The sequence below is a fragment of the Muntiacus reevesi genome, chromosome 1 (assembly GCF_963930625.1).
Source record: "Muntiacus reevesi chromosome 1, mMunRee1.1, whole genome shotgun sequence".
Lineage (NCBI taxonomy): Eukaryota > Metazoa > Chordata > Mammalia > Artiodactyla > Cervidae > Muntiacus > Muntiacus reevesi.
This window is the reverse complement of record NC_089249.1, coordinates 78,616,544-78,643,898: the sequence shown is the minus strand read 5'-3', so window position 1 is coordinate 78,643,898 and position 27,355 is coordinate 78,616,544. Positions and strand designations below refer to the sequence as shown.

The 27,355-nt window shown below is 46.4% G+C and overlaps 1 protein-coding gene across 2 annotated transcripts in view; it reads right to left on the bottom strand.

Annotated features, from left to right (window-relative positions):
* Window positions 1–27,355, bottom strand: part of KCNN3 (potassium calcium-activated channel subfamily N member 3) — a 163,762-nt gene that overhangs the window by 54,495 nt on the left and 81,912 nt on the right. For both annotated transcript variants that reach the window (XM_065903309.1, XM_065903300.1), the window contains exon 3: window positions 8,903–9,321. In XM_065903309.1, the coding sequence (XP_065759381.1) occupies window positions 8,903–9,321 (419 nt within the window). The remainder of the gene's footprint in view (window positions 1–8,902; window positions 9,322–27,355) is intronic.

Here is a 27,355-nt window from a genome sequence, read left to right as displayed (position 1 = left end):
TCATGCATTCTCATTGCAAGTAAACTGTAACCCAAAAAATCACATGTAACATCCCACAGAAAACAATATATGCATTTTCCAAGCATTTTCTATGCGTGTTAGATATCTATTTTTAATTGGCAACATCCTATATAATACTTTTGTATGATCCTTTCAAAAAATATTACGTCATGACTTTTTCCTACTTTATTACAGTCTTCAAAGGATGGGTTTAAAAAAAAAAAATTGTTGCCTAATTACCCATCATATGGATGTGCTATGATTTATTTAATAGCTTAAATCCTAAACACTTACTTGGTTTCTGATTCTCCACTATTGTAGAATGCATCTGAAGGACCTTGACATAAATTGATTATTTCATTAGAATAGCTTCCTAGAAGGAGAATTCCTGGGTTAAAGTTATGAACTTGTAAAGGCTCCCTTGACATACTGTTAAATTGTTTTCCAGAAAGGTGGTGCTAATCTTCCTTCTTGCCATCAGTATGAGAGAAACAACCCACCCACTCTACCACCAACAATAACAACTTTTTTCAGCATTGAATTACGTTTATTTAAAATTTTGTCAGTGCCAGAGAAGAAAAAGCAATTCCTCTTGTAGTTTTAATTTGCAATTCTTTGATTTGAGAGGCTGTGTTTTTCATTTTATTGGCTATTTGTATTTCTTTCTTTGTGGCTGTGTTTTTATTTTTAGCTTTTTTTTTTTTAACTGAGAAGATGAGTTTTTCTGATTGGTAACTAAGATTGTTTTGTATAATAGAGTTATTTACCTCTTGTCATGTTTGCTGCCAATATTTTTCCTAGTATAACATTTGCCTTTTAAATAAGTTTATTTTTTTGAAGAATAGAAATCCAAAATTGTATGTATAATGTAATCAGATACTCCAGTGTTTTCCTTCACATTTCTTTTCTTCTAAGATTTTATGCTTAACAATTCTCTCCCATCTCAGGATTGATTAAATATTCACTTTGTTTTCTGGAGTTTGTTCATGGTTTCTTTTTATATCTGACTCTTTGATCCACCTGGAATTTATTTTGGTGAGAGGTGGGATTCTAATTTGATTTTTCATCCAAGTATCCAATCTTTCCATTAACATGTATGGAATAATCTATTGCTTCCTAATTGGTTTTTTCCCTCAAATATTGAGTTCTCACATACTAGGGTTTATTTTGAAGGTTTCCCTTAGGTTTCATTGATCTGTCATTGATTTTTCAGCAATGCCAGAGAGACTTAATTACCTTAGTTTTATAATACATTTTATTAATAATATCTGGTGGAGAAAGTCTTCCTCAAAGGTCTTTGCTTTAAAAAAAAAGTTAAGCTATTCTCTTTTGTTTATTAAATTATCCTCAGAATCAGTAGGTATTCTGCTTTAAATTTTCTCGTTTTGTGTTTTCTTTTTTTCTTGATTAGACTTGCTAAACATTGATACCTTTGAGATTTACTAATTCTGTTTTTAAATTCATTAATTCCTGTCTTTGTTATAAAACTAATTTGTTCTCCTGAGCCTTTTTGTTCTCCTAATGAATTCAATTTATTTTCATGCTTCTTTTTCTCAGTGTAAAACTTTAAGGGTATTTTTCATCTGAGCACAACTTTGGGCATAGCCCGAGTTTTGATTTATAGAGTTGTAATTTTTAAAATAGTCTTCAATGGTAGTTTGAATAATTCTCTTTTGAACAAGTTGTAATTGAGGAGATTGCTTTCAAAACCCCGCTGCCCCAAAGTTTCCTTTTAGTTGAAGTTTTATGGCCTTGAAGTTAGAGAATATGCCTGAAATTTTTTTTTCTGATGTTTTGAGATGTGTGGCCAAGAAGTTGATCAATTTTTGTAAATGTTCAATGGATGCTTTAAAATTGTATTATTTGTTTATAGGCTACAAAGTTCAAAATTTATCAGTCAATTAAAACATTAAAAACTCAGATTCTCTATCTCCTTATTTATTTTTGCATAAAAGTTCACAGTGTTACTGTGTATAATGCATTTATCCAGATTAAATGCTTCCTTTGGACCATTTAATGATTTTGGCTTTGAATTCAATTTGGTTTAAAATGAAGATTTCTACTCAATTGCCCTTTGGTTTGTACTCACCTAATACATCTTTGCCATTCATTTATTTATCTGGACCTTTCTATTTAAGGTACCTCTTTTGTAAACAGCATAACATTAAGTTTTGCTATTAAATCTTATCTAAGTAAGGGACATTGTCTTCTAATTGGGGAGTTAAATTCAATTCTGTTGATTGTGACAAATTTTAAGTTTGGTTTCCTCTCATCTTTTTTCATGCTGTTTCTCAATTTTTCCTTCCTGCTTCCTTTATTTTTCTGTCTTTGATGATGTTTGTGTTTCTCATCCAGGAATGTGGAAAATGCACCTTCTCTGGGTAGGAAAAAGCGAGACTCTGACAGGAGGTTGGGGGGGTCTCAGGTCTGCAGACCCCTGGTTCCATGACCCAAGCCACATTGCAAAACCGTAACTGCCCTGTGCCTCAATTTCCTCCCGTGCAGGATGAAGATAACAATAGTCCCCATGCCTCATGGAGCTGTGGTCTGGATGAAGCAAAACAATACCTGGCTGACGCTACTGTTATCATCATTAGACTTATAAAATTCTACCTGTGGTTACCTTTAGCTTTAAAAAATGATTTAAACTATATTTCTCTAATTATTAAAATTGAGAGATAAGGCTTTTAAAATTCTCTTCTACTTAAGATGATGAATTTAGCATGTATTAATCAATCCTTTCTAGACTTCTCTCATCTTTTTAATCTGTGGGTTAGCAACCCTCTCACTATTATTGAATTATTTTATTGCATACATTTACTCTTTCCAGAATCTACTCTTTCTTTGACATTAGAATTTGGCTACATGGTCATGTTTAAATGTAGTCTGGATCTCATGTTTACCTGGCTTCAGTCCTGTCCTCCTGTCTTTCTTTCATACTGTTCCATTGTTAAGATCCTAACTACGATTTATCCCTGGGTCAACTAATATACAAGCTCCCTGCAAAATGTAGGTTGTAAACTTCTAAGCCCACAAAACTCCAAGAATGACCCTTTTGTTCCCTCATGTAAATGACACTAATGCCCCAATGTCTCCTAGAATTCAGGGTTCCTAAGGAGAAGTCTGTTCCGTGTTGCCTATGTGCATCTCGGATTGCATACCTTGTTGTTGTTCAGTCACTAAGTTGCATCTGACTCTTTGGGACCTCATCAACTGCAGCACACCAGGCTTCCCTGTCCTTCACTATCTCCTGGACTTTCCTCAAGTTCATGTCCATTGAGTCGGTGGTGCTACCTAACTATCTCATCCCCTGTCATCCCCTTCTCCTGCCTTCAATCTTTCCCAGCATTGGGGTCTTTTCCAATGAATCAGTTCTTTGCATCAGGTAACCAAAGTATTGGAACTTTTGCTTCAGCATCAGTCCTTCCAATGAATATTCAGGGTTGATCTCCTTATGTTTAACCCTATGATTCAGTAAATTTTCCAGAAAAAAAAAATTTCCCCCTATTCTAGCTGGAAAACAGGAACCTTTTTGATCTGACTAATCTTAACCTCCTCACCACCCCTCTGGCCAGCCAAATCTGGAAAAGTTTTCTTCATGTATGTCCTTGATTATGCTTTTATCTAATTTATTATGGTTTCTTCCTCCAAAATAACTCTAGTGCTAGGATTTAGCCTTGACTCTGCAGCTTCTAATTCTGTCCTATTCACCCTCTTCTCTCATCTCTTTGTTCTTGTCTTCTACTTTCAGAGAGAACCTTTAACTTTGTCCTTCACATTCTGCATTAAAAAAAATTCAGCGCCCTGATGTAGATTTTCTTTTTGCTAAAACAGTTGTCCTTCTCTGTGAACACTAGGCTTATGTGAACTAGATACATTTTCATTTCCTGTCTGCCCACTCTTCTCTATGATGATCACCTTCTTGCACCCTATAAGGGATACCCAAGAATCTTCAAATGTTGCTTTTTGTTCCTCATAAGCAAACAGTCTTCTGCATCTTGAGAATTATTTTCTTCTTAACGCTGCAGATTTGCTTCAAAGGCCTCATATAGGATTCCCCTTCCCTTCTCTCTACGTTCCTTCCCCTCCTTCCTCCTCCCCACTCCACTGCCCATTGCTAGGAATCCAACTTTGAATGAGGAGTGATCTATCCAGACCTGGCACTAGCAGCAGGATGGCCCCAGGCTGCTCCTCTACCCTAAAGGAGGCTGAGTTCCCCTTTCTCCAGCTAGAGGGCAGGGTTTTGAGTCTAGCAGGCTTCATCCAATGTGACAGATAATTTCCTATCCTTACTAACTAGTCTTCTCACTCTCCAAACCAGTGGTTTGCAACCTCTAAAATCATGGACCCCTGTAGTGCAATTTTTCTGAGCATCACCCTCCCCCTGCTCTATGGATATTTATTATGAATTGTTCTATAGCTTGGAAGCCTCTTCTTATCTTCCTTGTGATGGGAGGGGTGGCTCTGTTTTAATGAGAGAAAGAATGGCCATTCATGGTTTTTCTCTCATTCTAGCAGCCAGGTCTCCAGAATTAAATTTCTCACAAAAATGCCAATGTGCAGACATAGATGGAAATTCATACCATCATCACCAAGGACCTGTGGATAGGCTGGAAGTCCTGAGGTACTGACATAGCCTGGGGCCTCGGGAGAGAAGAGACCAAAGGGATTCCATCCAAGAGGCTAGGAGGTCATTTACTAAGCGTGGCGAGGGATCACAAGCCGCGGCTCACTCTCTCAGTGTCATGGGAGGCCCTGTTGCTGCTCCTGGGAAGATAAGCACCCGTATGTGAGCTGGTAGACTTCTTTCGGGGTGTGCCCCCTGAAAAGGAAGCCCCCTGCCTCACCTGGTGGCCTTTAGGCCTGGGGCCTCCAACGGCCTCTCCACCAGCTAGGCTGCTCGGCGTGTGACAGTGCTTAATGAGGAGGTTCCTCGCATGGGCTCTGGGAAGCCTGTGGGAGTCAGGCACACGGCCAGGAGAATCCCAGAGAATGCCGAGTGCCACAACTGTCAGCCTCGGAACCCATGATGTAATGCCGCGGCGGGGTCCAGGGAAAACAAACCTGCTGTTGACGCTGCCCTCCCAGCAACCAGGCCCTGCTCTCCTGATAGCAGGCTGCTCTGGGTAATCACCAATTCCCTCTCCCCCTCGGAAGGAGGAAATGTGAAAAACCTTTATTGTCACATAAAAGCCAACCCCAGCTATGAGAAATGTCTTTTCAAATGAGGCTTGCTGAGGAGGGATTTCCATAGCAACTTCAGAAGTGTGTGTACACAGCTAGAGATGCATCCGGGCTGATGAAACCCACCTGCAATGTGAACAAGCCCCGCTCCGGGTATCAGCAGAGGAGAGTTTTTTCGAGAACCTGTCACGCTGCTATGTGACCTTGGGCAAGTCCTTTACCCTCTCTGCTGTCTCAGGTGACAGAACTGACATTCCATCAGGCTGAGAGCAATCAAGACCATCTTGTCCACACTGTCCTCCCACCCTGGCCGAGGCTCGGGGCCTCCACAGCAGCCCCTGCCTCCAGTTTCTGTACAGTCTCTGGCTGACTAATTCCTGTCTCTGCCAGTCTTGCTTATTATTTGACATTGAGGAAGGGCAATGCTCATTTGGGCTTGGTTCTAAAAGAAATTGCTTGGTCTTTGTAAAAGCAGTGTTTTGCCTGATTAGGAAAAAATATACTTGTTCATCTTTGCTTTCACAGTTCCATAGGTCAGATGCCTGGGAAAGTCACTGAGATGCTGAGATGTGAGTGCAGGTTTGCTGGGCCTGCACTCAGGGTCAAGACTGGTGGGACCTGAGGGATGGAGGACCGGGGAGGGGGAGAGTTTCCAGTATCACGTGATCCTGCAGGAGTCCTGAAACCAGCAAGGCCCTGCAGAGCTATCCTGCAGGGGATGGAGGGGCTGGGCCTTTAAACTCCCACACTGACAAGTCACTGGATGCTTGCTGCCCTGGGCAGGAGGAGGCCGGACCGTGGCTGAGGCAGCTGCCTTCCTCCAGAGCAATTCTGCCATGGCCAACAGCCCCAGCTGAGGGAATGAGAGCCTGGGTGGAGAGGGGACCCCTGCGTGGTCCACTACAGCATCCACTGCCTACACTCGGATATGTTGGAAATTAACGTGAAGGTGGCCCTGAAAACAGGGTGACAAAATGGTTAAGAGCACAGACATCGGAGGCAGGCAAAACAGCCAGACTGGGATTTAAGCATCAGTCTCAGTGGCTTTAAGACGCTCGGATCGGGAACGTCGCCAGGAGAGTTTAGGCCACAGTTTCCTTGTAAGTGCAGCATTTGGCCTGGGCTGGTGAGACAAATATAAAGTTCAGAGTCAGAAGCAAGCTCAGATTCCGGCTCCATGTGTCCGGGCTCCTCGGGCCAGTTACTTTACATCAGTTTCCTCCACTCTGAAATGAGACAGTCACAGTGCATGCTCACAGGTCTACTGTGAGGGCAAATGGAGTGGGCAGTGAATTAGTTCACACAGAACTGGCACAGGGAAAGTGCCCAAGAAACAGGGGTGATTACAACATGTGTTTTAATACACCTCAGAGATCTAAGCAGACGGCTCCTGGTCAAAGGACCTTTTCAAAAGAGAAGGGGAAATTTTAGGAGGACCTTTGATTTGCTCATTGCTTCTCTGTGCCCTTGCCTTGGGCTTCAGCTGGGCATGTCAGTCATCTCTGCAGACAGAGGCCCATGGGCTGATGGGGGCCAGGTCAACCCAGTCCCAGCGTGGAGGCCATGGAGGGTCATCCAGTGCAACAGAGTACTTTGAAAGCTACACATTTTGAAGCAGGCTTATCTTCCAATAAAAAAGCATCACCCATACTTCTGACAGGTTCAATAAACAATGAAACTCACTTGCTGGTACTTTGTTCCATGTTTGCTCATCTGAGATAATGGGGTGATGATACACACCAAACAGGATCGATTTGAGAACATGGAAGATTTCAAACACCTTAAAGGGCTATGTAAATTCAATTATTATTGTTGCTAGAAGACTCAGCTTTGATCAATTACAAAGGAAAACAAGAAGAGCATAGGTCTACCTATAGTAGGCTTGTTCTAATTATTAAAAAGCAGCCACAAGACTCCCAAGAGTTATCAAGAGATCTCTGTTATTATTATTTATTGTCACTATCACTATTATGGAATACATTTCACATATGTTATCTTACCTGGCTCCAACAACAAATCCTAAAAAGTTGGTATTATTAATTCCAGCTTGCAGATGAGTAAACTGAGGCCCAGAGAGGTAAAGTGGCACCATATTGCTCAACTAAGAGGACTTTGGGCTTGGAACCCAAACGTATGCTTTCTCCACTGTAGAAAGAGTGTCTGCTTACCGGAGAAGGTTCATGAAGCCTGGTGAAGTATGGTCCTACTTAGAACAGATGTTATAATGTCAGCTGTTGAGTAATGATGGGGTTCTGAATACATGGGTATCGTGTGTCCTTCGGGCTTTATATGTAAGAAATGTGTCCCAGTTTGGTACTGGTTCTGAGAGACTGACCCTGCCATATGAAGGGGCCCCTGTCCGGCTGTAGCAGAATGGCCTCTTTTTTTGACTGTGTGTCTGCTGACCAAATATCTGAAAGAATTGTCTGCATACAGAACATTCTCAAAATAGGTGGGAAATGTGGTTCAGTGCACACCTGAGATGTTTTTAGACCAACTCTCCTCCAGAATTCTCTTGCTTGTTTTCTCTGGTGCATGGAATATTCGATAATACAATTTTAAGTGACGATGAATAAAGGATGACTACAGGATCTGAGTAAATTACACAGGATGTGTGACCAGGCCTCCCAGTGTACTAAAAATTACCTCTCTCAAGTGAATATAGATCTCCCCTTCTGTCTCAAGTGATCCTCATTTTAAAATGAGGACACCGAGGCTCAGAGATGTGAAGTGACTTGCTCAAGATCTCACGGCTACACAGGAGCAGAATCTAGGTTTTTAACCTCCATGTTCAGACTCCACATACAAAATCAGAGAAAAATGAACGTCCAGAACCATCTTGAAAGGGAGAGGAGTCAGAACGGGCAGCTTGGCGATGGCTGTGGAAAGGGGTAACCATGGACCAACCTTGAGCCTCAATGATGGTAGTTCTGAGGCTCTGGCATGATGTCCTAGAGCCTCCGATCTCTATTAGGCCATCACCCCCTCCTCTCCTACCTGTCACTTCTGAGTCATTGCCCCGCCACCAGCCTCCTAAAACAACGGTTCCCAAAGTACAGTTCATCAGTGCAGTACTTCTCAAATGTCAGGGTGCATACAAATCACAAGTGAAGTTGTTAAAGTGAAAATTCTATTCAATAGTTCTGGGGTGAAGCCTGAGATTCTGCATTTTAACAAGTTCCCAGTGATGCTGATGGGTCTGTGGACCAAATTTTTGAGTAGTGAGGCGTCAATAGTAATGTACAAGGAAAAGCACTTATGGGTGAATATGCTTGAGAAAATCTGGACTTAACAAAATTAAACTAGTTTCTTTACCGCAGGACTTCTCAGAGCCTTTAAAATGCTCTTGAGCATCCTTTAACTCCAAGAGGGAGAGGTAACACAGAAATCATAAAGTGTTATACGTGAGAAAGGAGTAACGATATAACCAGGATGCTTTGAGATATATTGGTTTACAAAGAACAAGAACTGACGAAGATTATATGTGCATTTTTCCCAGCTTACCTTGGTTCCAATGTTTCAATGTTGCAGCTCATATTCAGCCCCAACTTGGTCCTCCCCTTCCCCATTTTCTCCTGAGGTGTTTGGGTACATGCCTGTTTCTTCCATCAGACCACATACATCTGGGCCTCCCTGCTCCTCCTCCCTGCCCTCATCCCAGCATGAGCAGTGTGCCAGGAGGCCCCAGGTGAGTGCAGAACCGGACCCACAGGAATACCTTTCACAGACACGGACGGTCCAGGCCGCGATGATCCACAGTGAGATGCTGAATACAAGCAGCACAGTGCCCGGGCAGATGGTCATGAGGGTCTTCATGACGAAGCGGGTGTTGAAGTTAATCTTGTTGAGGGCCCCGATGCTGCGGGACGAGGCGTCAGTGAAGAGCTTGCTATGCAGTAGCATGACGCGGGCGATCAGGTACAGACGCAGGAACATGGGGATGGACAGGATGATGTCCACATCGGCCTCTGCCCTCGAGGGTGTGTAGGAAAAGGCCAGGCGTGCCGTCCAGAAGAACTTGTACTCGCCAGGAATGGGGTGGATGGCGCACACCAGCATCTCCAGGCTGATGTAGAGGATGCGCTCGTAGGTCATGGCTATCCGCCAGTCGTCCGCACCATTGTCAATCACGAAGAGCTGTGGGAGCAGAAAGCCTGTGAGCGCAGCCAGGAGGGAAGCACACAGTGGGGGTAAGGGAGGATGGGGCAGCTGATCCACCCCAGGACCCTCTTTGGAGACCTCACTTGGGTGAAGGGAGCCCTGGAGGGGGAGTCAGGAGACCTGGCTAAGACATGTCAATCTCTGGGCCTCCATTTCTGTAAATTGCTCCCCAGGGTTCCTTCCAGCTCCGAGGGGCCCCTATACTGGCTGCGCCATGACTAAGAAGACGCACAGCTCACTTATACTGAACAGTTCCCTGGGCCCCTGCCAGGTCCTGAGCTGAGCCCTGAGGGGGATGTGGAGATGAAAAGGCTCTGTTTCCTCAATGAGTGAACTCACGGGGGCTAGCCGGGATGTTAGCGGTGAGGGCCCCGGAGCCAGACTGCCTGGATCTGGATCCTGATCCCTACACCAACTAGCTCTGTGACCTCGAGCCAGTTACTGAGCCTCTCTGTGCCTCAGTTTCCCCCTCTGAGGACAATGAGAGTAACACCTGCTGCAGAGAGGTGGCCATGAAGCTGCAGTGGGCTAATATATAAGAAGTGTGGGGAATCCTGCCTAGCACCAGCTCTGTAAGTATTAGTTATTGCTATTTTTAGCATTATTAATCCATGGGGTCTCTTTCTGGAAATGAGGGTTGGGCTCGGGGATGTCTAAGCTCCCTTCCAGTCCACACCTTCTCCCTACAAAGCTGAGATTCTCACAGTCACAGCAGGGAAGACAGGCAAAGCAGCTGAAAGAAATCTTCGCTGAGCACCTGCTGTGCGCCCAGCCCGGGCTCAGCGCTGGGTTCACACACCAGGAAAGCCATGGTTTGTTCTCAAGGAGGTCTCACTGCGGAGTTCCCCGTGCAAGGGGGCCTCACGTCCTTCCCTTCCGTGGCCCCAGTCTCCGCTGCAAAATGAGAGGCTCTGAGATCCAGTTTGGACATTCGAAGGTCCTGATTCTTAGAAGGTGAGGCCTGAGCCCAGGGGCCTCTGTTGGACTTGGGGGCCTCCTGGACAGGCGTGCACCTCAGTTCTGAGAAGTGATGGAAGTGTTTATCCCATGCCATCCCCTCTCGGTGCTGGGCCTTGCCTCTCCAGCTTGCTCTGTCCTGGTTTGCCCATCACACAGCCCCACACGCTGCCGGCTCCAGGGCCGCACAGAGCAATTCTTTGCATGGCTACTTGAGCTGGCCCATAAGGTGGGGGGCAGGGGCAGGGCCCCCCAGCTTAGCATGAGCCCATGTTCCACATGCACTAGTACAACCTGGCCAGAGGAGCAGCCCACAAGTCCCAGGAAAGATTCGTGGCCAGAAAGAAACTCAGCTGCCTTAGAAAGAAATGAATGTTGGGGCCAGGGTTGGGAGGCAGAAGTTTGATTTAACCTGGAAAAGTTTGATGTAACCTTCAGCATGGCAGGAATCACAGAGAGGTTGGGTCAGCGTGGATTAGGTATGCTGGTCAAAGGCTGAGCTAAGACTTCCTCACCAACCCCCCATCACTTTGCTCCACTTCACAGGTTGTTTAGGGATGTAGAGGCCCTTTCCTCTGTCTGTCTTGCTGTTTCCTCTACAGTTGGGGCCAAAGGAACCTTCTGCTGTCTTTTATTGTTGTTGTTGTTTGTAATTTAAAAAAAAATTGTTGTATTTTGAAGTTAGTCACCAAACACTTTTCTCTTCTCTTTCCTTCACTGCCACCCTGACAGACCACCATCCTAACAACCGAGGATGCAGGAAAGAAGACCGTGACACCATGCCTGGGACCTCTGAGGGTAAAAAGGGCCCATCAAGGGATCTGTGACCCAAATTCAAGGTGAATCAATGTAGTCATAGGACTTGGATGAGGGGTCTCCTGGCTGCCCTGCTTTTAGGGTCTGCCTGTGCCATTTGGCCTGCCACAAGGAGCAAGTACCAGGCTACTCAGCCGGCTGTGAAGAGGCAGGCGCAGCTGCAGGAGTGCGCACGGAGGGGAGGCAGCCTGTGCAAGCCGCGCTCTCACCTTGTTGGACCACAGTTCACCCTGCCTCCTGCCCCGGGACCTCATACAGCTGTGACATGGAATTGGGGAGATAACGGGTATAAAAGGGCTTCATAAACTACAAAAGGTCATTCATTCATTCATTCATTCAACAAACATATGCTGGAGGCTCTCTATCTGCCAGGGGGCTGGGCATTCAAGATGCAGTGAAACAGCTCTGAGCATGGCTCCTGTGATGAGGCTCGTGGAGGGGAACTATTAATAGAAGGCACTATGGGAGCAAGGGGGCCGAGGGGCCCACCTCAGCCCAGGCAGCTGTAATTGGAAAGGTATGATCTCTAAACGGGAGAGAGAACCCAGCCCAGCACCAGCTGAGACTCCCCCTCCCTCCCCAGTGCAGCTGAGCTGGGGTTTTTGCAGACACAGGTTTGCACCATCAATTAGAGGGACTAGAGGAGAATCCCAGGGACAGGGGAGCCTGGGGGGCTGCCGTCTATGGGGTTGCACAGAGTCGGACATGACTGAAGCGACTTAGCAGCAGCAGCAGCAGAGGCTGCTCAAAGGATTCCCTCTGCTCCTAACTGCCACCGACAGGCCAAGCCATGGCAATGTGACTGCCTGGCCAAACTCTTAAAATACAAAATGAAAACCATCCACCCTATGAGAAAGAACTGCATCAGGTTACTATAGTAACTGGGTTCACTCTGGGCAGAGTCGCAGGTTCCTTGGATTCCCTGATGAAGAATGAGAGTATACACCACCCATGTTCAAGTGGCGGCAGGCCGGCAGTTCTGTCCAGCTTGATGAGAAGGGGCTGGCACCAGGGTGGTGTCCCCACCTGCCTCCCACATGACCTGCTTCTGCTTCAGTTTCCTGGCACAAGCTTGGGTAGGGGGACAACATGCAGTAGTAGAGTTGGAGGCTGGTGAGCTGGACTGAAGCCTCACACATCCAAACACTAGCTGTGTGATCACAGGCAAGCCCCATCACCTCTCTATGCCTATTTCCACATCTCTGTCCTAAGACTATGAACCTTGACCCTGTCCATCTCTTGGGATTAGCATTAGGATCCAGTAATACAGATAATACAAGAGAACATTCTTTACAAACTACAGTCAGCCATCGATATCCACAGATGAACTGTGGATGCAGAGGGCTGAGGGTTCTATACCATTTTATATAAGGGACTTGGATTTTGGTGTCTACAGAGTTTACTGAGTTTACTCCTCAGATTTTGGTGTCCACAGAGTTTACTGGAACCAATCCCCTGTGGATACCAAGAGACACCTGTACTCAAAACGTGAGGGATTATTAATCCCTGTGCAGCACTGAGAGGCAGTATGTATGCGGGCCCATGGGGATATAGTCCAGGCTGAAGATCAAGAGCCTCTGCTAGACAGAGCTTCAGTGCAGGGGTCTGTCAGTCAGCAGGGTGGGCAGTACGGCCCAGAAGATTCCTTTGCTGTCCCATAGGAGGACACGCTTGTTCCTGCTCCCATCTGACCCCTGGAACCACAACTCTCCAAGTGTAGCCTCCCTCCTTTCAGACTCAAGCAGGTAACAGTACCCCACCCTGCCACATCCTCACTCAGCATCCTGTTCATTCCTTACAAGTCACAACTCTCAGTTATGTATTTATTCATCTTTACTTGGAACCCTGAGTATTCATTGGAAGGACTGAAGCTGAAGCTCCAACACTTGGGCCACCTGATGCCAAGAGCCAACTCATTGGAAAAGACCCTTATGCTGGGAAAGATTGAGGGCAAAAGGAGAAGGGGGAGGCAGAGGATGAGATGGTTAGATAGCATCACCAACTCAATGGACAGGAATCTGAGCAAACTCCAGGAGATAGCGAAGGACAGGGGAGTCTAGAATGCTGTAGTGCAAGGGGTCGCAAAAAGTTGGACACAGCTTAGCTATTGAACAACAACAACTTGGTTTTTATCTATCTCTTCCCCACCTCTCCCCCCACCGTCCAGAGCAGTGTTTCTTGATCTGTCTATGAGAATCACTTGGAAAGCTTGTTTAAAAGACCCACACTCTGGCCCACCCTAGACCAAGTAAATCTGAAACTCTAGGCATGAGGCTTTGGCTTTCCTTGGGTGATCCCAAAATGTAACCCGGATTGTGACCCAAAAAGGGATGGGGGGCCATATCTGCCTTGTTTGTCTTCTGTGGAATCTCTGGTGCCAGCCCAGCTCTTAGCACATATAGGTGTTGGGTAAATTCTTGTTTAGTGAATAAGTAACTACTGTTGACTATTTGACCCTGGATGACTAGAATCCCCAATCTTGGGTTTGATTTCCTCCTCTGAGGAATAGGCGGATGGGTTGGATGAGCCCTGAAGCGCCTTCCACTCTGAAGATCCCTTATTCTGTGCCCTGTTTTTTTTTTTTTAATTTTTAATTTATTATTTACTCCTGGTTGCGCTGGGTCTTCACATAGGCTTTTCTCTAGTTGCAGCAAGTGAGGGCTACTCTTCATTGTGGTGTGCAGGCTTATTGCGGTGGCTTCTCTTGTTTCAGATCACAGGCCCTAGGCACACTGGGTTCAGTTAGTTGTGGCACATGGGCTTTGTTGCTCTGCAGCATGTGGAAATCTTCCCAGGTGAGGGATCGAACCTGTGTCCCCTGCATTGGCAGGCAGACTCTTCACCACTGGACCACCAGGGAAGTCCTTCTGTGCTCTATTCTGAGCCCTTGTTCTATGCAGACCTCATGTGTGGTCTCGAGGCGCATGAGCTCCCTGAGGACAGGACTCATGGCTGGCTCATCTCACCTTTCTCCAAGGGCTAGGATGGTCCTGGTACAGTCAATAGAATTTTACTGAATAAAGAGGTGTGTGGGTGAATGACTATGTCATGTGAAGAAAAGGACAGGTGGACAGTGGCCCTTGTTAACCACCCAGAATGGAAATTCGTGTAGAAAACTCATTGCTAAGCCTGTGACTAATGGAGTACCTGACGAGTTATCTTACGCCATGAGAAGGACACCCTCCTATTCCCGGGGGGTGGTCCAATCTGGAATAAAAGGTCCCAGGTGATCTCCAAGCCTTAGAAAGTACTGGAGCAGTGCTGGACCAGAGAGGGGAGGGTGACTCTGGCATAGGACTGTCCTCCCCTCTTGTTAGGTCTCAGTCACCCAGACCTAGCTCTAGAGCAGTCTGACTGGCCGCCCTGATAAATTCTGGAAGAGTTCTGATGTGACATGGACAGGATCTGGCATGGGGTGCCAGGGGGCCCTGTGGGGGGCAGGGGGCAAGTCTGCTCTCACCTGTCACAGAGCAGAAGACTCAGCTCTGTGACAAACATTCTCCCTTCCTGACCTTGCCCAGGTTTCTCCTGAGTGAGGAGGGAATGCCACATTCTCCAAACTGCTGAGTCTCACTGCCTCCTTAGCCTCCAACAGTGATTCCACTCCTTTGGGGTTTGGCCAGCCTGAAAATGGAACGCTTTGGTGCCAGGACCTGGGGTCATCTGCAAGTCCTGCTCTTACCCCAGATACTATCCTGAACAGAGCTGGCTCCAGACTTGATTCTCTGCCACTTAACTGGTTCTAAGAGCCTGTGGGATTTTTCAGCCAGTTGGTGTAATTCCAAGAGCTTTGGGAGGGAGATTTTATGTGACAGAGCAATTCCAAACTTGCCTTCAAGGAGCTTGTAATTAGAAAGAAAGGAGAACCAATTCAATTCAACTCACCTCAATTCAATAAAATAATTAGGAAGAACCAACTAGTACTTGAAATTTGCTAAGAGAACAGATCTTAAGTGTTCTTAAATAAAAAAAAGGTAACAATGTGAGGTAGTAGATGTGTTAATTAACTTGACTGTGGTAATCACTTCACAATGTATACTTATATCAAATCGTCTCATTGTACACTTTAAATATATACAATTTTATTTGTCAGTTATACCTCAATTCTTTTAAGGTTCTTTTTAGAATCAACTAGGTGAGAAAACTGTGGTGATATAAGTATGAATCAGACACATGTCCCATGAATCAGCTCATGATCTCAAGTAACTCCGGCATACAAGAGACATGATAAGGGGCCATTGTGGAAAGTTTCTTGGACAAGACAGGGATTTAGTATGCTTGGAAGGCCTGTGTTAGACAAACCTGGTGCTGTGCTACCACAACACCACTGATTCCTCCCATTCCTTTTGTCTGCTTCTTCATGTGTGACTTTGCTTCTCTTTCCAGCAAGAAGTACAGTCCAGTTCTCAAGCCCTTGAATCTGAAGCTGGCCATTTGCCTGGCTTTGGCCAGTGGGGTATTAGAGAATATGACATAGAATGTGACCTTTGAAGAAGGTCAGTGCGGCAGGGTTTGCTGTAATACTGGCCCCCACATTGCCTGTCACTCCAACCTATGCCAACACAGCTACCAGACATAAGAGTGAGGTTTTTCTTGACAAGCTGCATAACAGAAGCTCTCCCCAGATGAGGGCAGCAGCAGAACTACCATGCTGAGTCCTGCCCTGACTGCTGACCCACACAGTTGTGAACTAAATGATTATTAAGTCATTAATACGGGGTGTGCTTCATCATGCAACAAAACTAATACATAAGCAAATCTAACTCATGCCTTCACTTAACACACATGTTAGAAGTTGGGTGATTTGCCTGCCATGTCCAACATTTCCCTTTTAGCTTCTTAGGCCACAGCCCGTGGAAGGAACTTCCACTCCCACCCTCCCAGCCAGCATGGTTAATCAGACAGGGCTGGCCAGTCTATCTCAATAACTGGGCAATTGGATGAAGAGGGGATCATGATCAAGGGCCATGCCAGCCTCCCTGACCCCTACCCCACCTAGGGGACACATTATTTCATATATCAAAGAAAACTCAAAGCATTTTAAAAATCAATTTTGCAAGCAGTTGAGTTATTTTGCTTGCAACATGTTTCTCATATGTGTGGAAGTCAACTGGTAGACTGAATCAAGGAACGAAGGCAAAACAATTTATTGGGTGTGGAAGAGAAAACTGCAGGGACTCTTGGGAATGGTGAATCTTCTAGGCAAATTTGGGGGGTAAATTGATCTGCTGGCAGCTACCAAAGAGGTCATTGTGGACATTCCATCCTTGAGTGGTCAATTAGAGGTGTCAAAGAAAACAGTTCAATAATTGACGGGTTCTCCAGAACCTTTGAATTTAACCGTGGCACATGGGTGCTTAACAAGCTCTCTCTCTGCACCTTCCATGTGCATCCCCACCTCAGTCAGACCAGGTCTGCACGCTTCCCTCACTGGAGTTTCTCATAGAGCAATCATATGATTCACTAGCTTTACATGGGAGTCAACTCAGAAGGGCCATCTGGTCACCCAGGAGAGATCAGTTCACGTACAATCTCTGGAGCCCACCATGTGTTAGCTGCAGGGCTGGGAACGGGCTGTCTTAACAGGGAGACAAGGAGATGTCCTGAAGCCCCCACTATCAACCTAACAGAGGAAACTGCACCAGGGGACTTGCCTTTTATTTTTTCAGTGTAAATACGTCTGGAATAGATTCATTGAATTTTCTCATTTCCCCATTCTATTTTGAAAGACTTGAAGCCTTTCAAGTTATTTAAGCAATATCTTTTCTCAAAATGTTCTCAGCTGTTAGGGGAGATCCTGCTTAGACATTTTCTGACCGATCCAAAAAAACTTTCATTCCTGTACAACTATGAATTTTTTTAATTAAAGGAGAGAAGATGGAAAAGGCCCTTTGTATTCTCTACTGTTTTCTCTGTGGGAGAAAAACTCCAGGGAAAGTTTCCATGATCTAAAAAATATATATGCAGGAAAAAAGCAAGAGGAAAAAAATTAAAGATTTTCTTAAAACCCAGTAATAATATATATGTATTTTTTCCAAACTCCCTGGAGCATATATTCTGCATGTACACCATTACTATGGAGGTTTCCATGGAAACGACATCAAAAGTCCTGTAATACCTAATTAGGTTTCCCCAAGGACAAGAGCTGATTGCCAGTGATGAAATGAACGCCTGGGTTTGCAGTAATGGTTAACATAAATTTCCAGGCAGCAAATGCTCTGTGGAAGTGGCTGAAGAAAAGGAGGAAGGAAAAGAAGGGAAGGTAGAAAAGAAGTCAGCAAGTCAGGGGACTGTCACAAAAGTCCGTCATTCTACCATCACGGCTCTCAGAGGGTCAGGGTCCACGCTCGCCAGCTCTGTGTCTTTCTAAGAAGAAACCTTCTCCTTCAGAAGCTGCTGTGACTTCCTGGCTCGTGTGTAATGTCCTGTGGTGACTCCTTGGCCTGGCCAGGGTTCTCCCTGGTGTCCCTGGCAGAGTTCACTGCTGGCCTCTTGCAGTGGGCATGCGACCCCACAGGGACTTTTGAGCCTGAAGTTCCTTTGGGACCGTCAGCAGTGACCATAAGCCCTCTCTTTCTTTCTCTCTCTTTGGTAATCACACCTGTCTTTTGTAAGTCTTCATTCAGCTGCACTGGGTCCTAGTTGAGGCACTCAGGGTCTTCTTGTGTCACGTGAGATCTTTTGTTGCGGTGCACCACAGGATCCACCTGCAATGCGGGAGATCCTGGTTCGTTTCCTGGGTCAGAAAGATCCTCTGGAAAAGGGATAGGCTACCCACTCCAGTGTTCTTGGACTTTCCTGGTGGCTCAGACAGTAAAGAATCCGCCTGCAATGCAGGAGACCTGGGTTCAATCCCTGGGTTGGGAAGATCCTCTGGAGAAGGGAACAGCTACCCACTCCAGTATTCTGGCCTGGAGAATCCCATGGACAGAGGAGCCTGGCGGGCTACAGCCCACGGGGTTGCAAAGAGTCGGACATGACTGAGTGACTTTCACTTTTCACTTCACAGACTCTCTAATTGTGGTGCATAGGCTATTTCTCTATACCATGTGGAATCTTGGGCTTCCTAGGTGGATCTAGTGGTAAAGAATCAGCCTGCAATGCAGGAGACACAGGAGACATGGGTTAGATTCCTGGGTCAGGAAGATTCCCTGGAGAAGGGCATAGTAACTCACTCCAGTATTCTTGCCTGGAGAATCCCATGGACACAGGAGCCTAACAGGCTACAGCCCATACAGTCACAAAGAGTTGGACATGACTGAAGCGACTCAGCATGCATGCATGTGGGATCTTAGTTCCCCAGCCAGGGACTGAACTCATGTCCCCTGCATTCAAGGTGGATTCTTAAGCATTGAACCACCAGAGACGTCCCCTATAAGCACTTTCTTATCCCCATTTCTTAGACAGTGAAAGCCAAATTATAGCATTTGAGAAAGCCAGTATTTTTCACTCACATAACAAGAACTGTTAACAAGAATGGTGCCTGACCACAGCACCACTGGGGAGAGAGTGTTCTGCCACTGACCATCTGTGCGTGGGCAAGGCCCTTTCCCTCTCTGGTCCTCAAATTCTTCCTCTGTAACATGAAGGGTTGGATCCAATTTGTGGTTTTCCCTCTTCTAGCTGTGGAGCTGCTTTTTTCCAATAAGATTTTTCATAAAAGCCCAATATGGGAAACATAAACTCACAACTCTTCTGGTTGAAAGAGTAGGAAAGAGCATTCAAAGGCCAATTCATTCACCTCTTCCTCCACCTAGCTCTGTGTGGTGGCCCATACCCTTCCATATAACCCTTCAGTTGGAAAACCTTTGGCTGGACCAGATGACCTCTAGTTACAATGAGGAATAACATGTGGTACTGGATATCAAGGTGCTTTGGGTCTACTGCAAGAGATGGTAGATGCACAGGCATGGAGTTTTTCCCAGATGCATTGATTTGCTTCAGACTTCTTTCATTTCGTATGGGCTGAGTCCCTATTATGTGACAGTCACCATGCTAAGTTCTGGGGACATAGCAAGACTAAGTAAACAAGACCTCTGTCCTCATGGAGCTTACATTCTAGTGGAGAAACACAGATAAGAAACAGGCAAATCATTTAACTTCAGTACATGATGCCTGCTTGGAAGAAACAAGAACAGTCTGGGTAGAAGTGGTGCTATGTTGGGCAGACAGTCCAGGCAGAGCTCTCTGAGGACTGAACCTCTGAATGAAAGGTAAATCCTGCACAAGTAAGCTCTGTAGGCAAAGGGGACAGCATGTGCAAAGGCCCAAGGCAGAACAGAGCTAAGAGATTTGAGAAATGGAAAAATGAAGGCCAGTCTGGGAAACAAGTGAGAGGGATGGTACCAGATGAGGCCAAGTAGGTGGCAGGGCCCAGATCACTGGGAGCTGGGAGGCTGGGGTAGGAGCTGCTGGGGGGGCAGAGAGACCCCAAGCCCACCCTCCTCAGGGCCGTGTGCACACCATCACCACTTTCTGAAGACAGACCGCACACAGGGTAAATACATGTCTGTATCAGTCAGCTTGGGCCGCCATAATAAAGTACCACAGACTGGATGGCTTAAGCAACAGAATTGTCCATTTCTCACAGTTCTGGGGGCTGGAAGTCTGAGATCCAAGTAGTCAGCATAGCTGGGTTCTGGTGAGGGCTCTCTTCCTGACTTGTAGACAGTCTCTCCATGTGTTCTCACATGACAGAGAGAGCACGTGCAAGAGAGAGATCTCTCTTCTTATAAGGCCACAGTCCTATATGATCGGGCTACTGTTATACCTCCTAAAGACCCTTTCTCCAAATATAGTTACATTGAGGGTTACTGCTTCAACATATGGATTTTGAAGGGGATACAACTCAGTTCACAGTAGTGTCCTCATGTGTCCAAATTACCCCAAAGCCCAACTAGAGGCCAAGTCAAGTGATTTTGCACACACTACCTCATTGCAACTTCACAATCTTCCTGTAAAGAAGTAATATTATACCCATTTTACAGATGGAGAGATTAACCCAGAAAGGTTAAATCAACTGCCCAGGGCCCTGCATTCCATGTGCCTTTCACCTGCCCATCCACCAAGGAGGACCCTCTGTGTTGGGGACTAGCAGTTTGGGCTTTAGTTTATTTTATTCTAAAGAAAACTCAGGCCCACTGTTTGAAATATTCATCTCTCACAAGAACCTTCACTGACCACAGAATCAATACACAATAGAAATAGGCTGGGTCTGCACCACCTTGGGAAACCCACCCTGTGATTAGCAGTCCACATTGGTCTCTGTGGAAGTAAGACAATTGCGTTCATTTCCTTGGGGCCAGTCCTGAGCCAGCAGGGAGAAGAGCACTCACTGAGAAGCACTCCCCACTGAAGCAGCAACAGTCATGAGACTAAATACAACGCTACACAAAGTTCAATGCCACGGTGTTTGTGCCACCAGCAGCATCAGGCCCTCCCCCTTCCCCCTACCCACAGAGACATCTGACCTTGATCATGGGTCCTGTAGGAATGAAAGGACCGACCAGGAGGTGACTCAATGCCTACAGGGGTCACTATGCACAGGATGAAACTGAAAAATTCAGCAGAAGCCAGGAGTGTGGCATCAAAGGAGCTGGTGAGAGAAATGAAAGTTCCTAAGAATCCCCAGAGACCTGTGGAGAGACACTGGTCCCCTCCTTGTTTGGGGTGGGAGTTCACGTCCAATTCAATTAGAAGCAGTAAGGACAAGATAACCCTAGATAATGCTTGGGTTAGATTGGCCATGGCCTACCCCATCCATCCTCCACCCTACTACCAGAGCACATGGTCTAAAATGCAAACAAAAGTGTGTTATTTCTCTTCTTGGAGCCTTTCAATGGCTCCCCAGAGTATTCAGAATCAAGTTCAACCTCCCAGTTGTACTTAGCAAAAGGGCCCTTCCCCACATGGTCCCAGCTATTGCCCACCACCAACCCAGCATCTCATTCCAACCAAACCAAGTTGGTCTTCAAACTTCTGTTCCTGGAAGTTCTGTACAAGCTGTTCTCTCTTCTCAACCTCTTCACCAGGGAGCTCCTTCTCATTCTTTTTTAAATATAACTTTTAAAAAATATTTATTTATTTGGCTGCACCAGGTCTTAGTTGCAACATGTGGGATCTTTAATCTTCATTGTGATGTGTAGGAGCTTTTTTTTTAGTTGCAGCATGTGGAATCTTCAGTTGTGGAATGCGAACTGTTAGTTATAGCATGTGGGATCTAGTTCCCTGACCAGGGATAGAACATGGGCCCCCGGTATTGGGAGCACAAAGTCTTCACTGGATAACCAGAGAAATCCTTCCTTCTCATTCTTGAAAGCCCAGATCAAGCATCTTTTCCACACATCTTAGCTGGCCTCTTCCCAACCCAGGCAGGGTTAGGTGCCTCCCTTGGGAATCTCCCAGTCTGTGTGCCCTATGCCATCACAGAATCAGTTCTCAAATAGCATCTGGGAAGGATGGTCAGAACATCTGGTGTGCTAGCCCCAATTTCAGGGGAGGTGGGGAGAGGCAGGGTGGCCATCTCCATCGACAACCATAATACCAGACATCAGATATTGTAGCCTCATTGTGTACCAAGCTCTATGCTGTATGTTTCACAGGCATGATCTGAGTGAGCTCATGCCTGAATCTTTAATAGGGTTCTGGGATAGGTATTACTATTCCGATTACACAGAAAGGGAAATTGAGGCTAAAAGAGATTAAGTAATTTGTTGAAGGCCAAACAGTTAATAGGGGCTTTCCCATAGGCTCAGTGGGTAAAGAATCTGCCCGCAATGTAGGAGACACAGGAGATGTGGGTTTGCTCTCTGTGGGGAAGATCCCCTGGAGAAGGGCATGGCAACCCACTCAGTATTCTTGCCTGGAAATCCCCAGGCAAGAGGACAGAGGAGCCCAGCAGGCTATAGTTCATAGGGTCTGCAAAAAGTTGGACACAATTTAAGCAACTAAGCATGCACACATACAGTTAATAAGGAGCACATATAGGCTCTAGAGCCAGGAAGACAAGTTCCAAAGGCTATAATCTTGACCACTATATCCTGGTTCTGGGCTATGTGAGGGGGCGGACCCCAGGTGCTTGCCCACTCAGACCAGGTTGGGGGGTATTTCTGGGTCTCTACCTGCCTTAGCAGATTGGGCAGTTAGAAGGTTTCTGAGTGTCTGCTAAGTCTGGGGTGAGAAGAATCGTTTTCTCAACAGGAAGTTTCTGGTAAGTTTCCATTTCATTTTGACACATGAACCGATCCTACTGAATGTTTTGGGGGTAACAGCATGATCACTGGGGCTGCCAGATCCAACTCCACTGTAACGCGAACCTGTTTACCACTGGGGAGAAACTCTCTAACCCTGGCTCAGAGGGCGTTTTTGTAACTGCAAATGAAGAGGTTTCTGAATCTTTCAACCACCTGGGGTGCAGAAGAACCAGGTCAGGACCAGGTGTTAGTGGTGGGTGGGGAGTGCTTGTTTTCCCCAACAGACAAAAATGCCCTTCAGCTCATCTTCAAGAACCAACTGAAATGTCCACACTCACAGGAGCTTTCCCAATCTCCCCACAGAGAGGCAGGCTGCTGCAAACAGCAACTGCAGCCCCTTGAGGCTTCTGACTTGCTGGCTTGGTCCAAAGTACTTTTCTTTACATTAACCCTCTTTGTCCTCACAACAGCCCCATGAGAAAAGTCAGACTTCCCCGCTGGTCCAGTGGTTAAGAACCTGCCTGCCAATGCAGGGGACATGGCTTCGATCCCTGGTCCTAGAAGATTTCACTTGCTATGGGGCAACTAAGGCTGTGAGCTGCAACTACTGAAACCAGCATGTCTAGAGCCTGTGCTCTGCAATAAGAGAAGTCACTGCAGTAAGTCCTGCAACCAGAGAAAGCCCAAGCACAGCAACGAAGACCCAGTGCCACCATAAATAAATAAGGAAGTCCTACTATCTTCCCTAGTTTACAGATGAGCCATCTTCCCCAAGGCCACAATATCAAGTGAGTGGTAGTGGCGGGATCTGACCCCAGAGTCCACACTGTCTTCTGTTAATCCTCTAGCCCTCCCAGCGAGCTGCCTCACAGATGCTCTGGTCTATCTGCCTGTCTACACTGGCACTTATGCTGACACATGGCTCTTTGAGGACAGGCTGTCTTCTTGAGGACTGTCCCACCCCCAGGCCACGCCAGACCTCAGCAGATGCAGGCTGTCCAAATGAATGTGTGACTGGGGGCAAATATTCTGAAAGTGTGACAAGTTAAGGTTTCAAAACTCTACCAGTGTGATGGTAAAGGGAACCATTTTCATTGTCCACCATTTCTATAATTCTCCCAAGGTAAAATAGTCTTTTGCAACATATGTGCAAGATAGAGAAACTAAAGAATATTTATAAGAAAACTGCTAATAAGAACTGCTATTAGACGTACTAATAATTAGAAACCAAACCTGGAAAACGGCCTGAATACACAACAGAGAAACAGCTGAATGAATTATGATACTCACACTGTGGAACATTATGTAGCTGTTTTTTTTTTTTTTTTTTTTAATGAAGTGGATCTATTTGTATGGACTTTAGAAAACGTTTGTGATATTAAGTAAAAAGAGAAAATTGCAGCATAATGAATGAATGTGATTCCTCTTTAAAAAAAATCGAATATCAACATATGAAAACAACAATTCCCCTATAGTCTATTCTTTTATACATATTGACATATTTTTGTATATGGACACACACACGAAAACATGGTAAAAGCCCTTGAATTAATTGCCTAATTGTTAATGCTAACACTTCCAAGGAGGTGAGGGGGTGGGAGTCAGGGAAACTATTGATCTTTTTTCCCTTTAATAATTATGACATTCTTCTGTGTTAAAACAAGCTTTGGTAATTTTGAAAACCCAATAAAGTGTTTTTTTAATAAGAACTGGCCTGGGGGAAGCCACTAGTTGAGGCTCGTAGGGATGTTTTAAGCCTGGCCATTCTTGGAGGGACAACAATCCCCGAGCCTTGGCTGCTCTGTAATTTTCCACACAGAGCTTCCAGGCCCCTAGGAGCCTCCCCCCCAACTAGGACACTGTGAACAAGACCTACCGAACAGTGTTAATACCCGGGCTCCTCTCACAAGGCCAATTTCATTACCTGTTCCATAGCTCTTCTGACTAAACTGCCCTGTGAAAAATATTTCTCATGTACAAAAATTAACAAAGGCACTTATCTCAAGGCCCACCTCTTAGGCACGTTAACCTTGCAGGCCTTGAAAGCCTTGTTAGTCAGCAGCCTGCCCTGAGCGCGCACCGTGGGCAGAGGCCCGGGCTTCCTGTGGGAAGAAGCGGCCCTCCTCCCACAGTTCATAGCATGAATTGAGCTCCACTGTTTCCTCCATTCGTGCGGGGTAGGGGGCATGGGTGACCGCTGGTGGCGAAGTCACTGGGGATGTGGCCACAGGGGGCCAGGGCAGAGTTGGGCCCCCTGGGTTACAGCAGAGGTTAGGGTGCAAGTGCCTGCCCAGCTGGGAGCTTAGAGCCCACCAGACACTACCAAGGACAAGGCTGTGGAGGGGCTCGCTTGGTGACGGGAGCAGAGGAAGAGCCCTTCCTGCAGCTCAGACCTGTGACACTGCCGTGTCAGTGCCCACGCCTGGTGTCGCCCTGCACCCAGACTCCTGCCGGCTCCTCTTCTGGGCCACCCCAAATAGAGGCCATGCCCCATGCCTCCTCTGGTCACACCACATCCCATGGAGACAGGAGCCCACAGATGCCAAGTGCCCCATCCACCCCCACCTTGTAAACCACCCTTCAGATGTCCAGGCGTCTGAATTCGCTATCTGAGCTGGCTTCTAGCGCCCTCACTGCCTCTTCCTCCTGTCCTCTCAGGCCACGGCTGCTGATAGTTACGGCCCTAGGCCTGAGAGGTAGCCAAGGGGCAGCTGAGAGGGGGGTTGGATGGAGCCTGGACCTGAGTGCTAAGGTGTCCACATGAGTCCTCAGGGTGCTGATGAGTGAGCTGGGGGAGTGGGGGCAGGAGGCACGCTAGGGATGGGGTGCTTGGGTGCCCCCATTCGAGGCTAGCCCCAGCCCTGAAAGTGACAGGAGTGAGTCTGTCTGTAATTCTTTATGACGTCTGGTGTCTGTCTGTACAGCAACAGCAGCAGCTATATTTTCTAGATTGTTCTGAGGTCAGGCAGATAGGACCTGATACTCCATCTCAGGTCGTCTATCCTCCACTCTCTCACCGTTATGGCAGCCCCGGGCTCCTAGACTTGCTCTGAAGTGAGTTCTGTAAGACCCTAGTTCTGTAGGAAGTGCCATGAAAAGGAGTCCAGTGGCCCACGTTTGGGAAACGCCTCATGGAGATTCACTAGATTCATCTGAATATTAAATGTTTGAGAATTTCCAAAGAAAGGAAAGCCAGTCAACCTTGAAATGTTGTTTCTTCGACTTATTTGACCAGCTATTAGAGTAACAACTATTAATGCTTCAAGGAAGACTGGAAAGCACAGCGGGTGGGGCCGTCACTGAGGCAGAGAGCTCACGTTCACCCTGCAGGCATCCATGCTGCCCATGAACCAAAACGGCTGATGGTCTTTCCAGAAGGCACCACACGCTCGCTGGTTCTCTTCAATGGGCTCTGCAGAGCACACCAAATCCGCCAAACCAGTGTCAGCTGGCACCGTCCGATGGCCTCCTGTCAACCAGGAGCGTCTACAGGCTTTGTAGGTATTTTATTGAACAAATGCATGTACATTACTTACCAGGCTCCAGGCACTGTTCTCCACGCTTTACAGTATTGAATTCCTTTAGCCTCATAACAACCCTATGCGGTGAGTCCTATTATTATCCCATTCAAAGATGAGGAAGTTGAGGCCTGATGAGATTAAGTTGAGGCGGGAAATAGATGGGCTCCAGGCTAGACATTTACAACTGGCCTCCTGTCCACACTTCCGGGGGCGAGAAAAAGATGGGCTCCAGGCTAGACATTTACTACCAGCCCCCTGTCTACATTTCCTGAGGCAAGAGACAGACGGGCTCCAGGCTACATATTTATGACCAGACTCCTGTCTACATTTTGAGATCTGCACTTCGATATAAGAAACAACAACAGGAATAGGGTGGATAACCGGACACTGGACACTTTTATGGCAGGAACAGAGAGGGGCTAAACCCTGTTAAGAGATCAAGAGGTCACGTATTTCCCATCCTTAGGGCAAGGGAGACACTACACATGCGCAAATACATTTCAGAGGGTCAAAAAGACAGGGCAAGCTAGACCATAGTAAGTCTTCCCATTGTCCCTCCCAGATGCTGTTGGAATGAAATCCATCTTGATGGAGGGGTCTGTGCACACCTAAGGGAGTATCCTGAGCCAGAGTAGCCACGGGGTCAAAACAAGACAACTGGCCAAGGAGAAGACAAAGACCTGGAAGACTACCCCTTGTAAAGGATTTAAGCTTCCCGAAGGGGTGACTCTCATGACTCTCTCTTTGAGTTCCCTCATGGTCTTTCTGTATATACTCTGCTTTTCTAATGCAGGCTTTTCTTTCCCCTATACATTCTTCTTGTCTGATTCTGCCTTTCAAGGCAGACAAGGACTAGGGATTTAGATTCTAGTCAATAGCCCCCATGGTCTAGAAGACAGAATTCCTTGTTTCTACCCAGGTGACCAGAGTTCAATTTCCCCCCTGGGGAACTAAGGTTTTGCAAGCTACGTTGGAAATCAAAGAGATCAGCCCAAGGTCACATAGCTGGGAAATGATGGAGTCTGGAGGGACTCACACAGTCTGGCTCCAGAGTCCATACCTGCTAGTTTTTATTGCCACTGTAACAAATTACCACAAAATTAGTGACTTTAAAACAACACAAATTTATTCTCTTCCAGTTCTGGAAGCCAGAAGTCTGAAATCAGTCTCAGTGGATGAAAGTCAAGGTCATTGAGCAAGGCTGGCTCCTTTTGGGGGCCCTAGGGGAGAGCCCATTTCTTTGCATCTCTCAGACTCTTCCCTCCAGGTCTCCAGCCTCTGGCTTCAGTTGTCACTTCCTCTTCTGTAGTTAAATTCCCCTCTGCCTCTCTTTTATAAGGACACTTGTGATTTTATATATATTTAGTATCCCAAAAGAAAATCTGGGGTATCTCCTCATCTTAAGATCCCAAATTTGATCACATCTGCAAGGTCCCTTTTGCCATATAAGGTAATAGTCATCAATTCCAGGGACTATGGCCTGGATATTTTAGGGAACCATTATTCAACCTATCAAGAAGATCA